We start from the raw sequence: 20,855 nt of genomic DNA, 5'->3' as shown, positions 1-20,855 counted from the left end.
CCGCGCGCCGCCGGCGATGGGCGCCTCGGGTCCCGCGTGCGCCGCGCGCGAGCCGCCCGCGCTGGAGCCGCGCGCGCCGTCCCTGCTGCGGCACGTGCGGCTGGAGAACCTGGCGGCGGGAATGAGCGGCGGCGTCCTGTCCACCCTGGCGCTGCACCCGCTCGACCTCGTCAAGATCCGCTTCGCAGGTGAGGCCGGACCGGCCGCCTCCCCGCCGTCCCGTCCTACAGGCGCACGCACGTGCCCCGGCTCGCCGTGCCCGGCCCGGGACGCGCCGCGCTGTGCTGCCAAAGCCCCTGCGTTGGGCAGCCCCACGGCTTGGGATAAACTGGCCGGGAGCCGAAAGGAACGGTCTCCGGTTCTCTTCCCCGCTATCCCAAAGCTCACTCTTCCTGTCGTTGCTGGGGGCTGTAAAATGTGCCGTGTGCCTCGAGCACGGGCAGATCCGAGGGCTGGGCAGGCCCTTCCCTCCCTTTCGTGATCACCGGTGCCAGAGGACACGGGAGCGCTGTCTGCTTTTAACAGGCGGATTTGTACTAAGCCCACGTTCGAAGTTCACCTCTATGTCAAGGATTTTCAACACTCAGAGTGTAGCAGTAGTTTTGTAATAACCCGGGTTGTTAACAGTAGTGGTATTGTTTAGCAGAAAACTCTTAACTAGTTTGTTTTTTTTTTTTTCACAGGGGAACGTGGCAGCTTCTCTTAATTTTTCTGTTAATGTGACAAACACGTCCCCCATTTATCATATTCTCTTTTAGAGAGGTTGAAACATTTTGCTGTATCTCTGGATTGTTATCTTAGACACATGGGTGTTTTAGAATGTCAGAAACAAACAGGGAACTGTCACAGAGGGGTTTTACAAAATTTACAGCATTACGTTTCCAAACTGACATTTTACAAAGTTGGATTTAAACAGTTCCTTACGTATCCTAGGTGGGCACATCCTGGGCTGTGTTATGAAAAGCATAACTAGCAGAGGTGCTTTTTTCTCTCTATTTTCCATTTGTAAGACTGCATTTGAAGTACTGTGTCCAGTTTGGGGCTCACCAGTACAAGGAAGGAAGACAGTGTCATACTAGTGTGATTCCAGTGGAGGCCACCAGGCTGATAAAGGGGCTGGAGCACATGACATAGGAGAACAGGATCAGTTTGGCCTCAAACAGGAAAGGCTGAGGAGAGATGTAATTACAATCTATGACAATCTGATTGGAGGACTCAGAGAAGGTAAAACCAGATTCTTCTTGGAGCTGAATAGTTAATAGGGTAAGAAGGAACGGGCACAAGCATGAATGTGGAAAATTACACTTATTATTTTACTGTGAGAGTGGTCAGATACTGGAAAAGGTTACCCAGAGAAGCTGTAATCTCTTCAGCCTTGGAAACATTTAGGAGTCAACTGGTCATGTCCCTAAGTAACCAGATCTAATTAGATCTGTTTTGAGCATGGGTTTGGATTAGATGGCTTTTGGAGGTCACTTACTTTCACATGCTTTTTTGGGTTGAAAATAGCAGCTCCTATGTTTTATCTTCAACCAGGGAGTAAGAGCTGATATTAGAAATGAATGTTGTGAAGATTCTTGGCAGCATCGTTGACTGACAGACTTGCATTCATGTCTTTGATTTCCCACATTGTTTAATTTGTTTATAAACCTGGTAAAAAAAATCAGAAATGTCTTTGAGAAAGGTTTAGCAGCGCTTATTCAGGGGGGAGAAAAGAGTCTTTTAATTTTTTTCTAGTTTTGCATGATTGTCAAGGTGTTGAGGCCTTGTCACAATATGCTCAAAAAGCATTTTGTGAAGTCTGTCACTACGTACAGACTGTAAACAAAATTCAAGGAAAATGAATAATTAATGTGTCATTGAACAGAAAACTGTTTACCTGACTTAATCTTGATGGGGACTCAAAAACTACATTGATTGTAAAACTTTGAGATTAATGGGTTTTTTAGTGGCTCCAAAGATGTTCTTCAGGCAACTTGTTGAAGTATTTGGCCACTCTGCTGGATAAAAAATTTTGGTCAGAATTCCTTATATTACAGCTTGTGTCTGTTACCTCTTGTCATCTCACCATGCACCGTACCAGATATATCACCAGTAACGAGCTTACCCCCCTGCTGTTATGGTAGGAGCAATAGTAGTTACCACTGTGAGTTGTGTGGACATCCGTGTTCTACATGAAATCTGTCAAACAAAAACTTGTGTGTTTTTTCTATTTTTGACAGTGATATTTTCTGAATATTTGGACAACCAGTTGTTAGGTTATTAGGTGGGAGAAGTGAATGCATCTGGTGTTTCCCTGCAAATGTATTCAATGAGAATAGAAGAGCACAGGAATTCTTGATGGAAGTAAACTGAGTATTCTGATAAAAACTGACTTGGAAATCATCAGGAAGACATGACTCATTGCCTTTTAGAACCTTTTAAAGAGGAAGATTGAATTTAAGCATTGTTATTTGAGACTCCTTTTAGAAATGTGTTGTCAAGGACCCCACCTGTATCATGTGAAATATAATACAAAATTGGAGGGGTGCTAAAAAGAAGACACAAAAAACTTAAAGTCGAAGCTGCTGCTCACCATAAATGCACAGCAGTGCAGATCGATGGGAAATTTCTTCTTACAGAGATAAAGAGTTCTTTATTTTTTTTTATTTTCCTTTTCCCTCCTTTTTTTTAAAGTTCTTTAACTCTAGACTTAAGAAGCTGTAAACCCCAACTCTTGCTTGCTTGCGAAATAAAACTTTTAAAATGCAGTTGATCAGTTAGGTCATATTCATTTGCAGCTTGCTTTGGAGGCTGTGGACTTCTCTGGTGGCTTTGACACAGCTGAACTTTATGTTTGCTGAAATATTTTCCAATTTAATTTCTTTCTTTCATAGTAAGTGATGGATTGGAGCTGAGGCCAAAATACAGTGGGATTCTCCACTGCATGACCACTGTCTGGAAGCATGAAGGACTACGAGGCTTATATCAGGGGGTAACTCCAAACATGGTGGGAGCAGGGGCTTCCTGGGGACTTTACTTTTTCTTGTAAGTAGAACTGTAAAATGTGTCATATCCTGCACAATGTAATGTTCAGATATACACTGCTTCTTCTTTGGGGGGGTGTAAAAATGTGCTAAGTGACTTAAAGACTTGTGATTCTCTTAGTTAGTCCAGGTCTGTTACCCTTTTTTATGGTTTGCTATTTTCAAATTTCAGAGACTTTGTTCCTTTGTCAGGTACAGTGCATCACCTTGATGCTGTAAAAATACTTGAGGAATGGTGATATTATTCATGAAGAATTCTGTAAAAGTGCCACTGCACTGTGTTTAAAACCTCATGAAAAACAAAAACTTAAACTGATGTGTTAAGACTTAGAGAACATGATGAGACTTTCTACTAAAACTAAATGTTTAACTGTTTTCTAATCATTTTAGTGACAGTTCTTTCATTGTTTTTGTCAGTTGATGGGATTTGCTTATAAAGCTTATTTTTTAATTTTCTACTGTATTAACTCTGTAACTGTGACCTGATTTACTGCTGAACCTTATTAATTGAAGCATACTAGGGGATAGTTAGCTGGTATGGCTATGCAAACATCACTTGTCATTTGTCTAGACTCTGTTATTTTTGTACTTTAGTCCTTAAGCTTTGCTATAGATTCCTGTTGTCAGTTCAGCTCCTGTTGGCAATTTCTTAATCCACAAGGTTACAAACTAGAACAAGAGAAGAAAACTCAGTGTATTTATGAGCTAGAAGATAGCTACTTGTCAGTGTTGCTCTCAATAAAAAGGAGGCTATCTAATTTGTTCTTTTGGAAGTTAATTCTTGAGATCTGATAGCTGTTTCAAGATGCAGTCCCATTGATACTGACAGTTTAATAATACAATTTAAATATGTATTACCATAGTTCACTTTAAAGATCTAAGTGCTCAGAGATCAACTAATCAACTAAACAAAAATAGTTTAGGTATCTTTTTTTCAAAGGCTGTGTGCCACCATGATCTCAAGAGAAGCGTTTTGTTCTTTTGGGGTTGTTTTTTTTATGATGTAGATCTGTTTTCACCTTTACCAAATTATATTTTACATTTTCCAGTTACAATGCCATCAAAGCTTACAAGAAGGAAGGAAAGATGGAAAGTCTCAGTGCAACCGAACACCTAGTGTCAGCTGCAGAGGCTGGTGAGTTTAAATTCAGAGAAGGTTAATGTTCACTTCTAGCCTTTCCATATGTTGCTACCTGCCTTTCTGTGTCAGTGCAGCTTACAGGTGGCAAGTGTAAGTGTTCAAGCCCAAATGCAATCATTTATTGTCTGTAAATAAAATAGTGAGGTCTAACATTAAAAGATGGATCGCTGTGGTCTCTTCAGTTTTGCACAGAATTAGGAGTTGTCAAAACATCTTTTGTCCTCATTTTCATTGTGCATAAGCATTTTCCATATTTAGTGTCATACAAGGTTCCAAAATATAACTGTAGATCTGCTGCTATCAGCTTGTTAACTTGTTAAATGTTTAACACTTGGACCTGAAAAAGACAAGGCCTTTTGAATCACAAACTCATAGAATGGTTTGAGTTGGAAGGTACCTTGAAAATAATCTAGTTCCAACTGCCTGCCATTGACAGGGACACCTTTCGCTAGACCAGGTTGCTCAAAGCCCCATCCAGCCTGGCCTTGAACACTATCATGGATAGGGCATCCTAGCTTCTCTAAGCAACCTGTTCCAGTGCCTCACCACACTCACAGTGTCTAATTTCTACCTAATATCTAATCTAAACTCTCAGTTTGAAGCCATCCACCCCTGCCTTAACATTACCTGCCCTTAACATTACCAGTCCCTCTCCAGTTTTCGTGTAGGCTCCCTTCATGTACTGGAAGGCCACAATTAGGTCACACTGAAGCCTTCTTTTCACCAGTCTGAACAATCCCAATTCTCTCAGCCTTTCCTCATAGGAGAGGTACTCCATCCCTCTAATCATCTTGGTGGCCCTCCTCTGGACTTGCTCCAACAGGTCAATGTCCTTTCTGTGCTGAGGACCCCAGAGCTGGATGCAGCACTCCAGGTGGGGTCTCACCAGAGCAGAGTAGAGGGGCAGAATCCCCTCCTTCAACCTGCTGCCCACACTGCTTTTAGTGCAGCCCAGGATATGTTTGGCTTTCTGAGCTGCAGGTGCACATTGTTGGCTCGTGTCCAGCCCCTCATCCACCAACACCCCCAAGTCTTTCTCGTCAGGGCTGCTCTTGATCTGTTCATGCCCCAGCCTGGATTGGTAGTGGGGGTTCCCCTGACCCAGGTGCAGCACCTTGCACTTGGTCTTGTTAAACCTCATGAGATTCCCATGGGCCCACTTCTCAAGTTTCTCCAGGTCCCTCTTAATTGCATCCCATCCTTCAGATGTGTCATCTGCACCATTCAGCTTGGTCTCATTGGCAAATTTGCTGAGGATGCACTTTATGCCTTTGTCTATGTCATTAATTAAAATATTAAATAACACTGGTCCCAATTAAGTTAGTAGAATAAGTGAATTGGTCATTGGTCTTTTAAAATCTTTTTCTGTGGTCCAAGTCTTCTTGGAAACTGAAGATCTGAAATAAAATTAGTTCTATCAGCAAGACTTTTAATATGTTTTTTCTAACATATGTTCTCGCACATGCTTCTGTGTTGTATTTAATCTAGTCAATTGAGAAGGCTCTATTAGGATGTTGAAGCATTCATTTAATGTTGAAATGTAAGACATATTGTTTAATGTGAAAAATAGTAATGGGTTCTTTTACAACCAATAATGCTATAACAGGTTGCTTGTATTAACCTGTCAGTATGATTAAGCAAATTTCTCATGACTGAGATGTCCATTAAATTTTGAGCAATGTATACCTGAAGAGTAATTTTGATAATCAGGATTACGTTAAGGAATTGCTTACATTTCCTATCTACTATGATTATGCTACTAACTGTGGAAAGGTGAGGCAAAAAAGGGGGTGTACTAGGAATATGCACCGTGTGCTCTGCAGAAGTACCCCCAGCAGGAGTAGGTTGGACTTTATTATGAGCTTTGAAGACAGAGAGGGGGAACAATGGAGAGTATAAACTTTAAGTAATATGAGTGCTCTTGTAGGATAAGTAGTTTTGTCATCGTAGAAGCCTGTGTTACATTGGACTGAACAAACTGGGACAAGCTTTGGAGTTGGCATAACAATCAGTCTGACTTACATCTGTTCTCAGGAGCCATGACTCTGTGTATTACAAACCCAATATGGGTAACGAAGACACGACTGGTGCTGCAATACAACGCTGGCGTTGATCCATCAAAGCGGCAATACAGAGGAATGGTTGATGCTCTTATAAAGATATACAAGACAGAGGGCATTCGTGGCTTGTATAAGGTAACAAAATTAAAGAAGAATTCCAAAACTGACTGGCACCACTCAGTAGCGTGGTGAGACAAAAAAAAAAAGGGGGGGGGAGAAGTAATTTTTTGTCATAGCTCACTTACTTTTATTCTGTGAGTTATCCCTGCTGGAAAACTGCAGCAAAAAAGCTTAATCAGAAGAAAAGCTATTACACTGTTGAGATAGAGGACAGAGGAAATCCTGAATAATACAGTGTAAGCTTTATGACTAAGCCATCTTCTATTGGGTGATAGAGAGTAAACTGTTTTGAATTTTTTTTTGAGTTTTCCTATAATTAGAATGTGGATAAGTAGGGCAGCAGTAGTGTAATCTATCTTGCTGCTAGTACTTTCTTCCATTTCATCCCTTATTTCTGTCTTTCTGACATCTTGTGGAAGATAACATATGACTAAAGTACTTGATAATTTTTTCTTCCACAATGGATGGTTTCACAACTGCTTATTTGCCCTCTAGTTATTGACGTCTGTAATCTGTCATCTCGAGATGCATAAAATTTGCAGACTTCTAAATATGGTCTGCATATGTCTGGGGTTTTTATTCCCTTTAATGTAGGGAAACAGATGGCAACTGGATTTGGACTTTTTGCCTCCTCCTTCCTTCAGGTCATGACATCAAGATTCACTCATCAGTGCCTGGAAGTTGTGAAGAAACCTATTTTAGTTCAGTCTGGCTCTTCTCCTGCAAGTAATGCTATAGAATCATAGAATCATAGAATGGCTTCGGTTGGAAGGGACCTTAAAGATGGTCTAGTTTCAACCCCCCTGTGATGGGCAGGGACACCTTTCACTAGATCAGGTTGCGCAAAGCCCCATCCAGCCTGGCCTTGAACACTCCTAGGGATGCGGAACAAGACTACTATCTCTTGGGAATTGTCCTGATTAAACAACACTAGGTTCTTTTATTTTCAGTGAAAAAAATATAATCTTTCCTATGCTGAAAGACTAGTATGCTTCATGGCAACAAATGCCAAATTCTGACACCAGGAACAAGGCACCCTACTTATTCCTAAATTGAAATTGTCAGGATTTCTGATTTGCCTGCCTGGATGTCTGCTCTGTTCCATGTAGATAAGTTCTAATTTCTTGAATCTCTTAGGGTTTAAGATGTCCTTCCACCCTTCTTTTCAGATTATTCGTGCTTGTAACATGTGTTGCCTTTGGCATTAGGCACTTCTTTGTAGTGTTAATCTGCAAATGAGGAACTAAACCAGCTACTTCCTTTGAAAGAGCAAATTACTTGCTTAAATCTGCGAAGAAAGTGACCTAGATAGGTCCTGAGTGACCTACATAAGTATGCACACTGAACAACTTTCATTTGATGTCAGGAATCTCTGAACCTTGTCTATACTGGGGGAAAAGGCACTTCTTCAGGTGGCTCTTTGGCTTGTGCATACTTTAGCCTTCCTCCATTTTCAGTGTTTGGGGTCGTTTTTATTTTTCTCTTTCTTGCTCTATCTGGAATTGGACAGCTGAAGTTTTTCTCATAATCCTAATTTCAACAAATTATAGCAAATAAGGGGATCTTAGATAGTACCAACAAAAGTTGGAAATAAAATCTGGAAGGAGTTTCTTTCTGGTGGAGATTGGTCTTCTAAACAATGGCATTTCTGTACGAGCAATTCCATATCTTGCTCTCTATTGTACAGGTGCTGTTACGGGTCTGAGCAAATCCTTTCCGTTGTTTGAGGCACAAGGCTAGTAATGTCAGGATACATCAATCTTTTTAGCAGGGATCAAAGCTGTCTTTAATAGTTCTTCTGGGTATTGGTCATTCATTGAACTATAGTCTTCTGAATCTGCATTCCTCAGTAAGTTGTTTTTCTTGCACTTGGCCTGGTTTTGAAAAGGCAGAAGTCTTTCCTTCACTGATTATCCCAGTAGTCATCCAGTCTGTGATCTTCCACACCATTAGGCTTTGTCCTATGGTCTCCATCCCCCAGGTGACTGGGGACAGAGCTGCTGTGCTGCACACCAGGCTGAATTAAAAATCAGTTTGGGGTTATGTAATTTGAACACACCTGTGGATTTGTTGGACATCTGAGCTCTAAAAATTACTTTGGCATGAAGTTGAATGTCATGCAACCATCTTCATGTTATGAGTGCTGTGTTGTTCTTTTCAAGCATAAGGCAGGAGAGACCAAACATTGTAAAATAATTGTAAGATGGAAAGAATTGGCACTTTTAGGAAAACATAAAGTATCTCTGAGCTCTTGGGAAACTGCTAGATGTATAGTCTAGAGCTACTGACTGCTAAAGCATCAATCAAGAATGCAACTAACATTCTTCCTGGCCTCGATACTTCTGTATGTGTATTTTAAGTGTCATTTTCTTTTAGCGATGATACAGAAGCAGCAACTGGAAATAGAGCAGTGCTTAATAGACAACAGTAAAATATAAAGAAAGTGCAGAAAATTTAAGGATATTAAAGTAAAATCCAGAATCATCAAGACTGAGAATGTTAATGCAGTATGTATTAACAGAACAAAAAAATTCTTATCAGTAATGTGTGCTTGTTACCAAGTGCAATATATTTGGACACTTCTGTGTTGTCATTTCACCTTTGGTAGGCAAGATTCTGTACTCTGAGATTAAGTACTTTTTCCAGTCCTTTAATGTCTAAGGCACTTAATTCTCTTTATTTTGCTATGCTTTGCTTAAACTATTTTTCTTCTTCTTGAAAATATGAAGCTTGTAAGCTAAGTGACTTTTTACATCTTTGTAATTGTACTCAGCAAAATTCATTGAGATTTGGCCATCTTGACTTCAAATTTAGTCACAGGTTCTACAAAGAGACATAAGCAACTTTCATATAAAAGATGGTATCATTTTTCACCATGAAGGAATCGAGATCCAAGATAATGGCATACTTCAGTGTCTTTCTGCACAAGTTGCTAGAGCAGGGCACTCTGATACTGCAGGTGTTTTGCACACTGAGAACCCAAATGCAGACAACACTAAGCAGATTACAAAAGGAATTTACTGCATTCTGAATCACAGAATATGCCAGGTTGGAAGGGACCCGCAAGCATCATGAAGTCCAACTCCTGGCCCTGCACAGAACCATCTCCAAGGGTCACACCATGTGCCTGAGAGTATCGTCCAGACACTCCTTGAACTCTTTCAGGCTTAGTGCTGTGACACCTTCCCTGGAGAGCCTGTTCCAGTGCCCAACCACTCTCTAGGGGAAGAACCTTTTTTTAATATAACCTAAACCTCCCCTGACACAACTTCAGGCCATTCCTCGGGTCCTGTCACTGTCACCACAAAGCAGAGATCAGTGCCTGCCCCTCCTCCTCCCCTCCCAAGGAAGTTGTAACTGCAATGAGGTCTCCCCTCAGTCTCTTCTTCCGCAGGCTGAACAGACCAAGTGACCTCAGCCCCTCCTCATATGGCTTTACAGCAGAGGCTGCTTTGACTTAAGTGCTCTCAAACACTTCAGGCAGTGATGTGAGTACCACATCACCAAATGAACCTTGTTCCCTACTTTACTAAGTAACATAGGCCTTCCACTTTATATATTTACCTATGTTTCTTTTCACTGGGATGGATGACCTTTGAAATACTAACCAATGGGACAATTTCCTCTTGTCCTGGATCTTCAGCACTTACAACTCTTTAAGCCAACTTTAAAATACTTTTTTTTATTCCCACTGTCTGCTGTTCAGGATTGTATGCTTTACCGTTTTAATTTCTAATTATATATTTAATTCTGTCTGTTGTTCTAATCCCCCGAAAGAGAATTCAAACAGGATTTCTTTGAGAAACCATTGATCTTGTCAAGCCCGCATGGCAAAAGTCTTTTAAGGATATAGTTTTGAATATTAAAGTAAAAAATACAAAGGAGTACATGAAGTGAGATTATTTTAAAACTGATCTTCACATAGATGATAAGTAAATACCCAATTCTATCACATTTTGTGGCAAGAAAGAATTTTGTATTAAATTATTCTGAGAATAAGAAAATAGAATAGGAATATGTTTCAAAAAACTTCCTCAGCCAAGATATTTCAGTACCATGAAGAAATAGTTTTGCTTTCAAACATTCTTCCATAAGAACACATTGTTATGTATGATCAATAGAACCCCGGGTCAGCTCTTATTACTGAGACACATTGGCTGACAGTTATCTCACTCCCTTCTTGCATTTTTTAACATTGGCCCAACATTAAAAGTTCCTCAGTCTTTGGAAGCTTTCCTCGTCAGCACAAGACTTAGAGCATGCCGGGACTCATTTATCATCAATAGATGCTTTAGGACTCCTGGGAGCAAGTTATCCAAATCTGCTGGCTTAAATTTTAGAGTTTAGCACTCTTAAACATTGTTTAACATTCTTCCTTTGTTGGTGGGGAAAGTATTATCTCATTCTCCTATGATATAAATACATCATTCTAATTTTTTCCAAGTGGAGAGGAATTACTTCCACTGTCTTTTAACAGTTTTATTGTCTCATCACAGATAAATATTTACAAAGATTTTCCCTGCTGTCACTATCCATAAATTTCATACTGTTCCTTGTTCTCCTGACCCAGATAATTTTTTCTTTGATGCTTTTTATAATTTTGTTTTTTCTCTTCTCCTTCTGTTTTTATAATACTGGTTTATTTTCATTTCTGATCAGGTTTTGTGAAAACCACAGTTGTCCATTTCCCTCTGTTGCGGCCCTTTGGCTTCAAGCTTCACAAAATCATATGGTTATGCTCACAGTTGACAAAATACAGAAACAGAGTTTAATTCCACTTGTTACCGTGTTTGGGGAAGTGGTTTTTCAGGGACTTTCACAAGCCCTTAATGCGTTTCATCAGTTCACGGTCACTGATGATGAGTTCATGACCATTATTTTCTGCTCTGAGAAGAAATTTATCCTCAATTGTCAAAGAAATTCTAAAAAATCACCTCCTGAATGGCTGTAATATCAAAAACTTAAAAAATCTATAGCGTGCAGAGAGCTGATCTCTGAAGTGATGGAAGCTCTGTGCAATTTTTATGCCTGCTGTAGTTTTAGTTGTTTTGGATTTTTTCTGCAGTTTAGAAGTTTATCATTTTGTCTTGTTAACACCATTTCAGTGGACTCCTACCGGATTCCCTTCTCTTTTTCTTCTTCTTCAGGCTTTTAATAGTATATTGTTTTAATTCAACATTCTGGACTTCCCATTTAGTCTAACACAACGTTTTGAGTCTGGACACATTTTTTTTAATTTCTTTTTCTTGCCTGAATGAATCATAGGTAATCAGATAAAACTGTTCAATATCAGTATATTTTTTTTGGAAACTTTGGTTCTTTGAGTCCTTTTACCCACATTTGCATCACTAACTCCATTATAATTGTCTCTTTGTAACAGTTTTCAGGAAGTTTTTGGCTCCCTTAAGTCATTTCTGGCAAAGATGATTAATCCCCTGTTTATTTGTATTTTTTCAGTGTAAGTGACCAACACTTCAAAAAGAGAATTAGTGCTTTTCAGAACCCGTGCAGCTGGCAGCTTATTTTAATAGAGGTAGTCCTGTTCCTGAGGGAACTCCTGTCTTTTCTTTCTTGTGGAGACACTTCAGAAAATACCTGTTTTCCCCCTTCATTTCAACTTTTTTTGAAACAAAAGGTTGATGTATATTTCCGTATTACACTCTTACTATCCAATACTGCCTCTTACAAATGGGGAACATTTCCCAGACTGCTTTGTCACATCTTTGGGCACTTCTGCTGGGCTTCCTTGAAATGTGTTCATAGCAGGGTGAGGAATGCACTTAAACTGATCTGAATCTTAGATTTAATTCTTTAATGTAAATCACCCATAAGTCCTTGTATAAGTTAGCTTTTCATCTGTGCCCTTCAGCTTTCCTGTGTGTGTGTTTATGTGTCTGTGGGTGTAAGAAAGACAGTGCTGGAGTGGCTCACCCTCTTTCTTCTCCCACAGGGACGTGGGTGAGTGGTGGACATGGCAGTGTCAGGATTGTGCTTGGACTTGATAATCTTAAAGGTTTTTTCCAAACTAAATGATTCTATGATTCTATATAGACCCACACATTTTTAATGTAGAAATGTATATATATCATAGATAGATAATTATATAGAGACACATACATGCAAACACATACGTATCTATTTCCAGGGCTTGATCACAGTAATTCTTTTGTACCTCTACTCCTGGTGGCCCTTCTCACTGAAATGCCAGCATCTCTCATTGCCTTACCAGTCTCAGCTGGGAATTAAACCCCTTAGTGCCAGTTTCTGGAAAAGGGGCAGGCACTGAGCAGCACGTTTGCAAGACTGCAGCTTGATTTGTGTTCTGGCAATCCTTATCCATGTTACCTGCTTGTGCTCTGTGAGGTGGAGGCCCTGGACCACTTGTTTTATCTTGGTGACTCAGTAGGTGTCTTTAGCCTGTATGTCATTTGGAGAAAAGTAACATTTTTATGTGTTTATGTGATGCCTGCCATTAGGAATACCAACCCAAAGTCGGCTCTGATCATACTGCACAGCAACAGTTATGCAGGCACGGTCTGTAAATTAAGGGAGGACATGTGATGGCGTGTTAAGCTGTGCTCTGTCAAGTTGTACAGTTTTTGTGCCTTACCCTTTAACCTTGTTTTATTCCTTTTTTAGGGATTTGTGCCTGGTCTATTTGGAACTTCACATGGAGCGCTTCAGTTCATGGCATATGAGGATTTGAAAGAGAGATATAACAAGTATAGAAACAGAGTATCAGATACAAAATTGGTATGATGCTTGAGAATAAAAATGTGTTGCGGCATGTGAATAAATAGAAATTTATTCCATTTGTCTAGGTTATAGAGCAGCCAAATGTGCGAATTATTGATACATAACTGGAATGTAGAATATATAGAATGAAATAATACTTTTTACTTTTCAGTAACAAGCAACTGGTTAGCACTACTTTTGGAAATCAACTTCTTATTTTGGCAATGTTTTGAGAATTTTAGAGGGAGGAATGTTTTTTGTCTTATTTTGTGGAACCTCAGATGGTGGTATTAAACCCTCGAAACTGGTCAGGTGCAAGTTGGGCAAAGGTAGTTACTTTTGCAAGAAGTGTTTCCTTTGATAGGAATGAGAGGGCACAACACATTTTACAATCAATTACTTGTAGCACTGCATATAGTAAACATTGCCATTTTTTTAATATGTGTATTATAAGGGGAAAAATCTAGAGTCTTGTTTAGTTCAACTTTTAAAAATCAAATAAGATTTGGGGAAATGGGCTAGTTTAAACCATACTTAAGGCAAACCCAGTAATTTTTGTTGCTTCTAGAACACTGTGGAATACATAATGATGGCAGCTGTATCCAAAATATTTGCTGTGTCAGCAACATACCCCTATCAAGTTGTGCGAGCTCGTCTTCAAGATCAGCATAACACGTATTCTGGTGTGTTTGATGTGATCCGCAGGACATGGAGGTAGGCATGCAGAATTAAAAGCTTACATCATGGAAAGTGAGTCTTACAGAATCAGAACTTTCTTTACTGGCTTCTGTGGTGACTTGTGAAACTCGGGCAGTTCAGAGCACACAAACTGTTATCTGTACAAAGTTATCTTGTGCAATATGTCACTAATAGCTATAAACTGAGGACAAAGGAGGAGATAGGAGGGGGTGTATGCCAGCCTGCACATTTCTGTTTACCCTGTCTCCCTTCTCTCTTCCCAAGCAAATTTCACTTATAGGTTAAAAAATAATATTGACTTGGCTACTTTGGGGCTCTTAAACAATGAAGTCTCACTTGAACTGCTTTAGCTTATCACGTAGGACAGGAGCGTTGTGCGGATGGGAGTTGTGGCTAATCCAAATTCCTGGCAAGGTGAAGTGAGCTAGCCAGAGCTGTTTTTACTGATGTCCCTGGGTTACCCTGGGGGCTGACTGCATTTGTAGTTTGCCCCAGCTTCCTGTAAGACCTTTAGAGAACTGTGACCTCACACCTATTCATATCTTCTCACAAACCTTCCATCAGCTCCACAGTGCCTGTGAGAGTTTTCACACAGACTTCTGTAGTTACTAAGGTTGACCACCTTGTGGTGTGCAACCAATATCCATCTTGCTTTGGACAATGCTTCTGGGTTGCAGCATATTGCAGGACAGATGTGAATGAAGTCCTGGGGTATGAAGAGGTGCCAGCTGAACGAGTGACTGAGGCTGTGTTGTTCAGGAGCACCACTGACTCAGAGGCAATACGACCATTTCGACTGAAGGCAGCTCAGAGCAAAAATAGCTCTGATGTCTCAGCACTGTGCCCTGCAGTGCTGCAGTCTGTAGGAAGGCTTATTAGTTCTGATGAAGTGTAATACAGCCATTCTGGGGCCACTAATGTACTCATGATGAAACAAATGCAACCTACAGCCCTAGGAAGGGTAGTGTAAACCACACCCGAGCACTTTCCAGGATCTGTCTTAAATGTGCTCATCATTCCACGTGTCCTAGGCCTCTGTGAAGCCTGAAAATATTATTAAATGTCTTCGAAACTTCCTAACAGCCCTAACATGAACACTGATTCAAATTGGGACAAGTTAGATTCTCATTTGTTTGCCAGGAGAATCAAAATTCTGGAGGAGGTGCTTAAATTTTCAAAAAATAAATGCTGTCTTTCCTTAGTTGTGTTGACTCTGAGCTCACTTGTTCTTACATGACCTAAAACCACCAAGCCTTTCAGCCCTGCTGGTTTCAGTGAGATTAAATAGGTAAGTGGGTTTTGGAACAGGCTGCAGAAATTTTAACTTATTTTAACCAGTTCTTGTGGCATAAAGAAAGATAGTAAATTGCCCTCTACTTAGATAATACAAAAGAACCCCCACAAAACACCACCCAAGTCCTAGGCTAGGCAGCTGATCTCTAGAATATGTTCAGGAAAAAAAAAAGATGGGTTAATATTTTATAAACTTTTAACACTGTCTGAAATTGTTATTTCTAACCTGAAGTACCTCTCTCAGTGGGAGTTCAAGAAGAAAAATGCCAGGCTTTGTTTTATGTCTGGTTTCTCTTAAAAGACATTAATTAAAACCAAATGTTTTTCTTTGTCTTTAAAGGAAAGAAGGAATTCATGGATTTTACAAAGGAATTATCCCCAATGTGATCAGAGTGACTCCTGCCTGCTGTATTACCTTTGTAGTTTATGAAAATGTGTCTGGCTTTTTACTTGGTTTTAGAAAAGAAAATAATTAAAAGTACAAACTTGTGTTCATAAGGAATCTATCCATTATTTTTTATATTTATGATCTGGGAAAAACTTAGTTCAGCAGTCTTTTTTGACACTGAATTGATCTAGTATTTTGCGGAAAGAATATAGAGACAGTAAAACCCTGCCAGCATCTCTCCTGTTGAACGTTCCTGCGTTGCTGCTTTCCTCTCTGTATCAGCTGTGTCTGCTTGAAACAGATGTCTGCAACTGTGAAAAAATAGCACTGTGACTGGGTGAAGGCAGCTGTGCAGCAACTCAGTTCATCCTGGCCTGCCTGGAATAACCGACTAAGCTGTTTCAACAAGTCTCGAGATAACAGTTGGTCAGACTCTACTCCTGCATAAGTGGAAAACTTCATGTAAAAGCAACTCTGTTGCCTGTCAAAACTTTTTAAAATCTGAGTCTCATGAAAGAACGAGCAATGTCTTCTGAATCCACCTCTGTGTTATTTGTCAGATTTTACGATATGGAATGCTCCAGATTCTGTTGCTCATCCAACACAAAAATTCTGCCTCAGTGGGGTGCAGTTTGGAAACCAATATTGTTTTTTAAGACAGCTGTCCATTCTTGGGTTTGAATAATTGCCAGTCTGATGCAACCCAGTTCTTGTCTCATACCAGAACAGAGTTGTGAGTTGTGTTGTGAGTTTTGACTTGGTTTTAGCACCAGACCAAAATGTATGTTGTGTGAATTGCTCACCACTTACTTAATTCATTTTCTCTCTCTTCCCTTCTCTCTGCATCTCTCTCTGTCTCTCTGTACCAGAGTCTGTCTCCATTACTGATACATCTGACCGAATATTACTAAGCAAATATATATTTGAAAGTGGGCTTACATTTTAAAAATGAGGATTTTTTTCTAGTAATCCATAGTGATGCAGTGTTCAAACCACTGTAAATAACAAATATGACCATGCTTATTTCCAGTAATATTGTCTGGGAAAAAAGTCTGTAACTAGTCCAAAAAAATCTGGTGCACGGGACTTTCTTTTAAAAAACCAGAATGATCCTTTAATGCCTTCTAATTAGCTTAAGGAAAGGACTGTTAAGAATATATTGATTGCTAATTTAGTCATAAGTTAAATTACAGTACCTCTCATTAAATTTGTATAATAATGATGGTTGGTTGCTTGCCAGTAATTGCTGTCAAGGATATGTACTTTTTGGAAGTCTAGGTTTGCTGGTTTGGGATTTTTGTGGTTCTTTAAGAAAATACATTACTGACCATATTATCTGCCTTCTGCTGTTAGTAAGAAGATATTAAGAAATATCTAGAAAGTATCACTTAACTAAGAAATAAATTAGCAAAGATTATTCAGCAGGTAGGGGGAAATTCATCAGTTACATAACGAGCGGAATAATCCTGCATAGTCACTTAAAGAAGTTTCCTGTTTATCAGACTAATTTAAAGCAGAAAGAAGGGTTTTTAATAAAAATTTAACAGATTAGGGAATTGGTTTCATTTTTAAGTTAAAATCTGGAAAACTACAGAAACTACTGAGTATTTTAAATCTAAATTCAACAATCCACTTGCTTGTTTCTGTTGATACTATTGCCACATACCACATTTTTTGTGTAACTAACTTTATTAATAATTTCCACTTTCTCTTCCACATTCCCGTCCTCTCTGCTGATACAGTTGATAATCTTATCTGGGGTCATTATGGCTGGATTTGCTTTTTATTACTGAAGGTTCCATGTTATTACTGAAGGTTCCATGTTAGCTAAACATAAATTTACTGAAAGTTTACCATGCAAATTACTATGTAGATCCATAACAGCTACTAACTTCTGCCTTTGGAGTGTGTTTACTTGGGTTTGTGTGTTTTCTGGTACACAGAATGAATTTAATGGAATGCTGAATTAACTCTGCCAGGCAGGGTCCAAAAAAATATCGTAAAGACATGAAAAAAAATCATAAAGAAAAGAATAAAACCTATGCACGTACTACCCTGGATCAGTGTGCTCTAGGCCCAAAACAGCTTACTCATGCCTGCAAACACAGGCTGCAAGCATGTGCACAATCAGTTACTGTATGTTAACTGACTTTCTGTAAATTCACTCCATAGCTCAGCTCATAGTACCTCGTTTGTGTTCAGGTACCTTAAAACCCATCGTCCAATCCAATGAAAACAGTACAGCCCTTCAGAGGCAGAATACCAGCTCTGTAACTTGCTGGCTTGCAGCAAATCCCACACATAAACTTGCAGTTGGGAAAGCCCAGTGCTCCCCTTGCTGCAGGTGTGCTCCTCTGGCATCCCCAACAAAAGATCCAGGCAAGAGCTACCAATTTGAGAGATGCCTGAAGAATATCTTACAGCTTTTTCAGAAAAGAAGCTTGAATTTAATCCTAAATAGCTGAAATAAAATAATTATTTCAGATTTAATGTTTTTTTCCTTTTAATTTTTGGGAAGACTGTAGATTTCTGCATGTTGTACATGCTTTTCTTGGGGTTTTTTATTTCATTAATGTAAAATTGATTTTGTAATACAAACGTGACTATTGTTTCTCTTTAGAACGTGTACAATTTTTAAAAATATTTGATTATATCACTTGCAGAATTTGGAAGAAAATACTTAAAACATTGCAGCTAATGCTCTGCCAGCATGATAGGTGTTGTCACTCACTTGTAAACAGCTGTGGCATTGTTTCACTTTACCACTACCCTTTCTGAAGGCCAAGGCATTTCAACCTGCCTTTTTTCTGTATCTTCCATACTATTTAATATATCTAGCTTTTAATTAATACTGAAGTGATTCTATGTATCTGAAAGGCTAAATCCAGGAAAATTATTTTATTGGAGCAATGAAATCAAGTTTTATAACTGTAAAATTATTTAATGTCTGCATCCTAATAATGGAGACCAGTCACAGATGTTTATACTGAAATCCGGTCTATCAAGAAGCAAAAGAGGAAAGGAGAGCTTAGATGGTCTATTTTTACTTCGTTATTCAGAACAAGGTATTTAACGCTTACCACATCATCTAGGTCACAGTTACGTCACCAGGAGTTTGTTGAGACAAGACTGTAACAGCAGATCATGTTACTCTGCAGTCAGGTTTGCAGAAATAGTTGTTATGTGTGTTTTCTGAAGGCTAAAGCTAAGACTCGAATTTACTTTCTTAGAACTTTAAAGTCTTCTAAAAAAATTGTGTACCATAACACCATGTAAAATACCTCAAGCAGATTAATGTTCAATAAAATAGACTGGATTATTTTTATTTTTTTTGTAAAAGGTCTTATTTATTTGATACAAAAAGTTACGGTTAATTCTTAGAACAGTGGTGGTATTACATCAAACAAGGAATTTAAAAAGTTAATGAACTTGGTTTTGATGTTTATATTCTAAAATGATTATTATAAAAAGCCTCTGCAATGGACAAAACAAGGCTAGACAAAGGCTACAGATGCAAGGCTTGGGTGCCTTTCAGTCCAGTACTTGCATCCAAGTCTATTGAAGTAAATTCTGAAGAAAATAGTACAAAATAAAAAAAAAAAAAACTAGAAAGAGATATTATAAAAAGGGAGGGGAAGTTATTTTGGCAGTTCTTCAATGATGATTCGGGAGACTGAATTCCATCCAGTAGAAGCATCTCCCCGTGGATAATCAGAGCAAGTCCCAACCCATATGGCAATGTCCACCAAGCCGGCATTGATCCCTTCACACAGACCTTCCACTGGTTAAAGACAAAATTCAGGTTACCTCAGCAGGCACAATCCCTTTGTATTTCACAACTGAAGGTGGACACAAGTACTTAAGAACAGCAGTTCATTCCAAGCTTGTGCTATTTAGTTAAAACTGAACAGCATTTTTAGAAATAGAAACTATTATGTAGAGATGTGGCAACATCAGTTACAGTCATGCACTCTGTCCATGCTGCTGCTTGACACCTGTACCTGCAGTACCTGAAGCAGATCACAATCCACAGGATGGCTAAATGGGAGGTGTACCTGCTGCTTTAAACGTCCAGATTTACAAAATGGGAGCTGGGATATGGCTTCATACCCTTCCAGCCATCTTTTTAACAGTGATGGGGAGGGGAGATGGGGGTGCAGCTGTACCTGGCTTCCACAGCTAAGCCCTGTAAAGGTGATTGCCACTCTGCAAGCTTTGCCACTCCTAATTTACTGCTTCTGTATAAAGTTCCATTCCTGTTGCCCTTTTTTTTGCCCCACCAGCACCACTAGGTGGTGGGTTCATGAAGACAGGTAGGTCCTATCCCTTGATGAAAAAATCCTATGATAGCTCTAGGCATTATACTTCCTGCAGTCATGCAGTACAGGGAGAAAAGTGGAGAAAGAGCACAGACTTGTTCATTCACTTTTCCTAGTGTTACATCCTTTTATGTTGAATGACTTCACTAATTTGCCTTTTGCTTAGCAATTGAATAATATCCACAGATATTTTGCTTCTGTGCCCCACCTGAAATTAAGAGTGGAAATTCCAGGAGGAATAAGTCTCATTTTATGCACAGATAATGTGCAAATATCAGTATTGTAAGCCAGGATGATACTGTCTACTTGGCAGTAAGGCTTTCTCCATAGGCTAATACAGCACAGAATGTATCTGTATTCATGTTGTGGCAGTGATCAGTAGAACTCTCTGGATAGAAATCTCTTCCATTTCTAAATCTCAGGATAGAAGTACCGTGAAAAATACCACAACAAGAAAGTACTACTTAATAAATAATTATAATACTGTTACTATCGATAGTCAGTTCTGAGGCAGCAGAGTAAGAGTACCGAGTGTTAGCTGGCTGCTCTTCTGCCTCTTCTTTCGGTTCTCTAACTTTCTAAGGCAGGCAGCACTCTGGTACCTGCTGCTGCCTTCTCCTTCATCTCTGCCCACGTGGTCTCTGCATACATACCTGAAGAAGTTCGGTGTATATTAATAGTAGAATTCAGCTCTGGGCTTCCTTGATCTAAGTATATTATGGCTTCAATAGGAAGTGGCCCAGCACACTCTGCACCATTAAATGTAAAGTACCAGCGCTGACAACAGGCGTTTTTGCACTTTAGCCGGAGTGACCCACTGAAGAGCACGCGGAGAGCGCTGTTCGAGCGCATCTTGGTAAATGTGCATTCCTACGAGGAGACAAAAGTGCTTCAGTCGCAACCTCTGGGTTTGAATGTATTTATTTTCCATATGCTTATATTTAGGAAATATATTTAGGAATCTATTGATTTCTAAATGTTTTTGCTAGTCTCTTTAGTCCCCTCTGGGGGAAAAAATAAATAAGAAAAAAAATTGGAGCCTGGCAAATGCCATACAATGCAAAGATGAAAATC

At 39.4% G+C, this 20,855-nt stretch overlaps 2 protein-coding genes across 2 annotated transcripts in view; one reads left to right on the top strand and one right to left on the bottom strand.

Moving 5' to 3' along the window:
* Nucleotides 1-11: 11 nt before the first annotated feature.
* On the top strand, nucleotides 12-18,776 carry SLC25A32 (solute carrier family 25 member 32). Its single transcript, XM_017806529.1, has 7 exons — nucleotides 12-188; nucleotides 2,877-3,027; nucleotides 4,076-4,161; nucleotides 6,202-6,362; nucleotides 12,987-13,100; nucleotides 13,651-13,796; nucleotides 15,415-18,776. Exons 1-7 carry the CDS (start codon nucleotides 17-19, stop codon nucleotides 15,548-15,550), a joined length of 966 nt encoding a protein of 321 aa, XP_017662018.1. The 5' UTR covers nucleotides 12-16; the 3' UTR covers nucleotides 15,551-18,776.
* A 93-nt stretch (nucleotides 18,777-18,869) lies between these two features.
* The window catches only part of CTHRC1 (collagen triple helix repeat containing 1), a 7,017-nt gene continuing 5,031 nt past the window's right edge, over nucleotides 18,870-20,855 (bottom strand). The window contains exons 3-4 of the mRNA XM_017806530.1: nucleotides 20,435-20,651; nucleotides 18,870-19,243 (exon numbers count right to left, since the gene is read on the bottom strand). Of these exons, the coding sequence (XP_017662019.1) occupies nucleotides 19,101-19,243; nucleotides 20,435-20,651 (360 nt within the window). The 3' untranslated portion in view covers nucleotides 18,870-19,100. The remainder of the gene's footprint in view (nucleotides 19,244-20,434; nucleotides 20,652-20,855) is intronic.

This window comes from Lepidothrix coronata, unplaced genomic scaffold (assembly GCF_001604755.1).
Source record: "Lepidothrix coronata isolate B3197 unplaced genomic scaffold, Lepidothrix_coronata-1.0 Scaffold15, whole genome shotgun sequence".
Classification (NCBI taxonomy): Eukaryota; Metazoa; Chordata; class Aves; order Passeriformes; family Pipridae; genus Lepidothrix; species Lepidothrix coronata.
The sequence above is the reverse complement of the archived record's forward strand: the minus strand, read 5'-3'. Positions and strand labels throughout refer to the sequence as shown.

Bases quoted from the DNA above. Each gene is read 5' to 3' on its own strand.
- SLC25A32 (XM_017806529.1), top strand. From the start codon at position 17: ATGGGCGCCTCGGGTCCCGCGTGCGCCGCGCGCGAGCCGCCCGCGCTG. The intron at 189-2,876 runs GTGAGGCCGGAC...TTTCTTTCATAG, and splicing joins CGTCAAGATCCGCTTCGCAG to TAAGTGATGGATTGGAGCTG. The intron at 4,162-6,201 runs GTGAGTTTAAAT...ATCTGTTCTCAG, and splicing joins AGTGTCAGCTGCAGAGGCTG to GAGCCATGACTCTGTGTATT.